The following is a 6,153-nucleotide window of genomic DNA, read 5'->3' as shown; positions in this document are numbered from 1 at the left end:
ACATTCTGTATTGAATGTGGGATTTTAGTGGACTTAAAAAAATATGAAGATCACGTAGAAACAACCGAGCACAAAATTGCTTTAGTTGACTTTTTTAAAGAAAGAATTGACTTCAATAATTATTGTGTGTTTTCGCCTCCATTTTGTTCAACCATTGTGGATTTTTTTATNCAATAATTATTGTGTGTTTTCGCCTCCATTTTGTTCAACCATAGTGGATTTTTTTAGTTTTATTAAAGAAGATTTTACTGTATTAGTAAACTATGTGATAAAAAAACACTCTTATGTCGAAGCTGATGTAAATATGTATGCATTGTATCATGACGAATGTTCTAGTTTAAACAATAATAAATATTTAGCTGAAGTTAAGTGGTTTGGAGTCAAAAATAAGGTAATAATATTATTACTATTTAAATGTCGATAAATGTAGTGTAAAAACTATTTTTATTAAATGAGTTAACATAAGGTTTTTTTTTTTAATTATACATTTTTCTAATAAATGATCAATTTACTTATTAAATAAAGATATTGAGCATATTTTTTCGTTTTGTGTATTATTTGAATATTCAGGGATCTTATTTTCCTGAGAGATGCAAAAATTATTGACAACTGTTTAAGCCATTGAGGTAATTTCTTCTACACATCCATAAATTATATATATCCCCCAAATTCATGCGATATCTTACTGGGATATACTAATTTTTTACTGAAANCGATATCTTACTGGAATGTACTAATTTTTTACTGAAAATGGTATTTTAGAAGAATTATGATCAAGAAAAAAGGTTATTAAAAAATTTGTGTGTGTTATAAATTCCTATTTGAATTTAAATGTTTGACCAGCTTCCCCCAAAATTTTATTGTATTATCGTTTAATACACCACTAATTATGGCCTAATATTTATCAATATACCTATTACATAATATCTGCCTTAATTCAACATCAATAACTTTACTATTAATGCTATTAACTATTTGAAATAAACAGACTATACATTTTATTTCCTTATCCATTGGCCGTACACAGNTACATTTTATTTCTTTATCCATTGGCCGTACAAAACCTATCTATCTCTCCCGAATAACACTTTTGGTTTTTAAAATTCTGTTGGTAACAGGAAACTAATTTACATGGACAAAAACTTAAAATCAAATCAAAAGATTTGGTAGCTAGGATTATATGTTTTATGTTAGTTTTATTGTTAATGACACAAGATATCTCAGGAAATGCTCTCCTGTCTCCTCTGGGTGTTCCTGAATATTTCCTTTTAATTATAATTTCATTGTAGTATAATCATAATAATTAATATAAGTTTTTTTAACTTGTCGTGTGTACAGGTATTAACAAAAGAAATTGACGTAGAATGGTTTTATCGGAAAATAACTANAATTGATGTAGAATGGTTTTATCGGAAAATAGCTAATTCTTTAATGTTTCAATGTGAAACATTTCAAATATCAGGTTGGTCTTTAGAAGAAATAATTTGGTTAGAAATTGTAGTAACCAAATCTTTAACCGAAAACGAACCATCTATAATTATCAATTGTCCTGTTAGCTACAATAAAAATTTCAATCAATCAATTCCAGGTAAAACTTTATTTTTCATAGAATTATGTGTTGGAAAGTATTTTTATTTTGCTTATATAACATACATACTAACATACGTATGTTAAGTATAGCGTATATTTGTAATATTTTTGTAAAAAACTTATTGAAATTTTGTTTAATAATGTTTCTACTAAGAACGTTTTATGTTTTTATATTCAAATGGTAACATGAGATGACATTATTACTTAATAACTGAAAGATAAACAATTTGTTTTCTGATGTGATATTCAAATTCTTTCTTACTATATTTGTAATAAGTGTTAATAAAGCAATAAAGAATTATTGGTCAGTTTCTACTTAATGAGTGTATGTATGAATGTTATATGGTATTTTATTTTTATATATTCGAGCGATTAAAGGAATGTAAAATTTATTTTAATTTGATAAAAAATTTCCTGAATTAATTTTTAAAATATTGTGAAAAGACGATTATTTTTTAGAAGTTCCTAAAATGCGTTTGGTGCGATGTCGTCCTTGTGGAGTTTATATTATTCGGGATAATTACAGCGAGCACATAAACACAGTCGTGCATAAAAATTCGGCTTCTAAGTACATCAGTGATTGGGTAGTGATTATAGATGGCCCTTCTGGAAATCGCATAAAAGGCTATAGAATATTATCAAGAACTCAGTGTGTATCACTGTCCGAGTTTTTTAGTTCAGTTGAATCAGATGTACTAGGTATTGTTGATCAAACCTTGTTGGAGTATTCAGCTGTCAATATGAGCGTACAATTATTTAGTCATTACAATGACAGCAATATTATTTCTAAACAAAGTGAAAAAGGAAATATACTACAGTCCAATGGTTTCATGGGTAAAGTCAAGTCTTTTATGATGTCAAACGAGGTATTTAAAAATCCATTAAAATTATGTTTCATTAGTTTTTTTTATAAAAAATTACATTATTTGCAAAGGCGTGCCCAGTGATTAGGTAAGACAGGCCCTGGCTTAACCTGTTTTCACAGGCAACTTTAGGCACGGTACTCGTAAAATGTTTATTTTCAATTAATGTCCAAATAAAAACGAACCTAGAGACGGATACGCGAAATAATAATAAATATTATTATTTTTTTATTATATTTTTATATTTTTATATTTTTTAATTATATATTTAATTCTTAACACGTTTTTTTGATCACTTTTTTTTTCTCACCAGAAATTTTTTCTTTGTATAGCCAATTATAATAACCAGACTGCCCTTAATTTTCATTATGGTCACATCTCTAATTATTTACAATACATGGTATATTTTATAATACAGTTTTATAAAGGTACATATATTAGTGAAAATATTGAAATAATAAAATATCTGGTTTTGTGAAAATTTAATATTGTATCAGTTTATCCTGTCTATGACGATGACTAGAATATTATACCAACTTTTGAAAAAAAAAATCGAAAACTATATGCCGTTGTATGCCATCCACTGTACCCAGGAGTTTATTCACATATTTTTCGTCTATAGGCATTTAAACATATGTCGCCCTTCATTACGTTATGACGGAGGGGGCTCATTTTTATATATTTTTGCTATAACACTACTAATTCTTCCTACAAAAAAGAAAAAAGTATTTAAAAATATTTACAATAAAATCTATGTTTATTATTAAATCATAAGATGAATTGCTTGTAGCGACTAATATACATATCTTAAATACACAATAAATGAAAACGATTTTGATAATCATTAGGAAGTCAATTTGTCATAACAACTATAAAAAAAAAAAACTCGCTTTTTATAAATTTGTTGGGATTCAATATTTGCCGCCCCTTAAAATATGCCGCTGTAGGCAGTTGCCTGTATTGCCTTTACATAAATACGCCGCTGTCTGCACCACTGAATAAGTTTCATAAAAACTGCTATTAGTATATAATTAAATCGAAGTTTGTGTAATATTTTTTCTATAATGGAACATACAATATCAGAATATTAAAAATTATAAACTTCAATTCATACATTTATATCTGTACTTATCAACGAATTTTAATATTTAAAATTAAATTTAAAAAATACTCCAATTCGACGATCATTTGCAGATACTTACTCGAACATCAAGTTTGCTGAACTGGTATCAAAGTATGTCCGAAAATCTTAAATCACATAATGAAGAAATGTTATCCAGTGAAACCACGTGGACCTTAGACAGGATTATGTTTTTTGAAATTTATTTTTATAAAAATAGTATAGATTCATAAAGTACTATTTAATTTTTATATATTAATTTTATGATATTTCAATAGTTTTTAAATTAAGTGATATTTTCAATATTTATTTATTTATATATTTTTTTAATATAAATTGAAGAAAAATGATGTTAATTATTAAATAATATATTAACTGTATATTACCTCAAGAAAGTAATATACAATTAAATTGTATATGGTAATTGATACTTTGTAAACAAGGCTACACTTATACATAATAATATATCAATTTAACAATAAATTTTGTAAAAAAAAAAAAATATACCGAATAATATAACATATATTTTAATTTTAATGGTATTAACTTACAATGGAATGAAAAAAAATAGATAGTTCATTAATTATAATAAAAATATTATACAATAGTAAATTTTAAATGAGAGTATATAGTTTAGATAAGTATAATTTTAAAATTATACAAAAAATGTAATAGTATTATGGAAATCAAAAAAAAAAAAATTTCTAGAGTTGTATAGTTTCAACTATGTATGTCTTAAATTTGAAAAATAAGATTTTTTTCATTATGAAATGTTAATACTTTCTATTAGTTCACTTCTAGTACAGTTTTGTAAAAAAAAAAAACAAAATTAATTTATGTGATTGTATCCCTGATTTTCCGTTTATAAATATTGTTATATATTAATTTTATGATATTTCAATAGTTTTTGAACTAAGTGATATTTTCAATATTTATTTATTTATATATTTTTTTTAATATAAATTGAAATCAAACAAAATATATTACATAATGTCGACCTAATAGAAAATAATTATGTTGTCTTATTATTAATTCGAAGTCTTATGATTTTAACAAAAAAATTGTTTAAAATAGAGTATACATTTTAGTTTAAAATAAGCTATACGATTTTACATAGTTATTTATTTAGTTATCAATTTAAATTATTTTAAATTAAACTTCATTGATACTATGATATCTACATATTATTGTTAAATTAATTTTTAATGATAAATTGTTAAGTTGTGATATAAATTTATTTATTTAATTTGTTACCTAATAGTATTTTTAAAATAAAGACGAATTCATGATAAGTGTATTTATTTGTTGAGGCTTAAAAAAATGAAAAATACCTTGTGTATTAGAGTATTATTGTGATGCAAATGGTTATTTGGTTGAATATCTCGAAAATATTGCTTCATTATTTAAGAAAAATGATGTTCATTATTAAATAATATTACTTTTCCTAAATAATTACGATTAAATTAGGTAAAACTAATATTTAATAACAAGTATATTATTTTCCTTGAAACGCTTGGTTAGGATCAGGGCTGGTGTATGGGTCCCACCTAGGGCGATACCTTGATATGAGCCCTATCTTTAAATTTGAAACATATTATATTAAATAATTGGAAGTTAATAATTTGAATGAAATTAAAGATATGTAATTTGCATCACCGAAGTTAGTGAAATATGTGAAACGTAATTTGTTACTCCAAATTTAAAATCGATTATTCTTTTCATAGTTTAATAGTTCAATTATTTTTTTGTAGTACGACATCCAGGCGCGGACTGGGATCAATTTTCTTATCGGGAAACCAAGTTAAAGGGGCCCATAAGCACTTTCCACGGCCGAATAATGTACAAGAGCTTCGACGTTTTTTGGCAATGTGCAATTTTTACCGCCGTTGTATTCCAAACGCAGCAAGTACACAAGCTATTCTTCACGATTATCTTAAAAACAGCAAAAAAAACGACAAAACACCAATTGTATGGACCGATCAATCAACGGGAGCGTTCGAGAAAACTAAAGAAGACTTAAAGCGAGCCACAACATTATCATATCTAGATCCGGCCGCGAATATTCAATTACGATGTGACGCGTCAGATATGGCGATAGGCGCAGTAATAGAACAATTTAAAAACGGCGTTTGGCAACCNGTTGTGACGCATCAGATATGGCTATAGGCGCAGTAATAGAACAATTTAAAAACGGCGTTTGGCAACCACTTGCTTTTTTCTCTCGCAAACTTGACCAAACACAAAAAAAATACTGTGCATACGATCGTGAACTTCTTGCGGTATATGAAGCCATTAAGCATTTTCGCTATATGCTGGAAGCCCGTGAATTTGAAATAATTACGGACCATAAGCCGTTAGTATACGCATTCANATGGACCATAAGCCGTTAGTATACGCATTCACACAACACTCAGATAAATTACAACCTCGACGTGCACGACAACTTGATTTTATTAGTCAGTTTACAACATCAATACGGCACGTAACAGGTACACAGAATACAGTGGCCGATGCGTTATCGAGAATAGAAACTATAAATGCACCGCCACCGCTAGATTATGACAAGTTAGCTTACGACCA

General features: G+C 26.8%; 1 protein-coding gene across 1 annotated transcript; it reads left to right on the top strand.

Moving 5' to 3' along the window:
• Positions 1 to 100: 100 nt before the first annotated feature.
• Positions 101 to 3,853, top strand: LOC126909472 (uncharacterized; the record flags this gene model as incomplete). The annotated part of the gene is made up of 5 exons (XM_050691895.1): positions 101 to 391; positions 1,339 to 1,383; positions 1,420 to 1,588; positions 2,050 to 2,456; positions 3,648 to 3,853. Coding segments are annotated over 5 exons (1,071 nt in total), but the record flags the coding sequence as incomplete, so codon positions are not given.
• Positions 3,854 to 6,153: the final 2,300 nt, after the last annotated feature.

This window comes from Daktulosphaira vitifoliae, unplaced genomic scaffold (genome assembly GCF_025091365.1).
Source record: "Daktulosphaira vitifoliae isolate Bord-2020 unplaced genomic scaffold, ASM2509136v1 Scaffold_423, whole genome shotgun sequence".
Taxonomy (NCBI): Eukaryota; Metazoa; Arthropoda; class Insecta; order Hemiptera; family Phylloxeridae; genus Daktulosphaira; species Daktulosphaira vitifoliae.
Note: the sequence above shows the minus strand (reverse complement) of the source record. Positions and strands in the feature narration are given on the sequence as shown.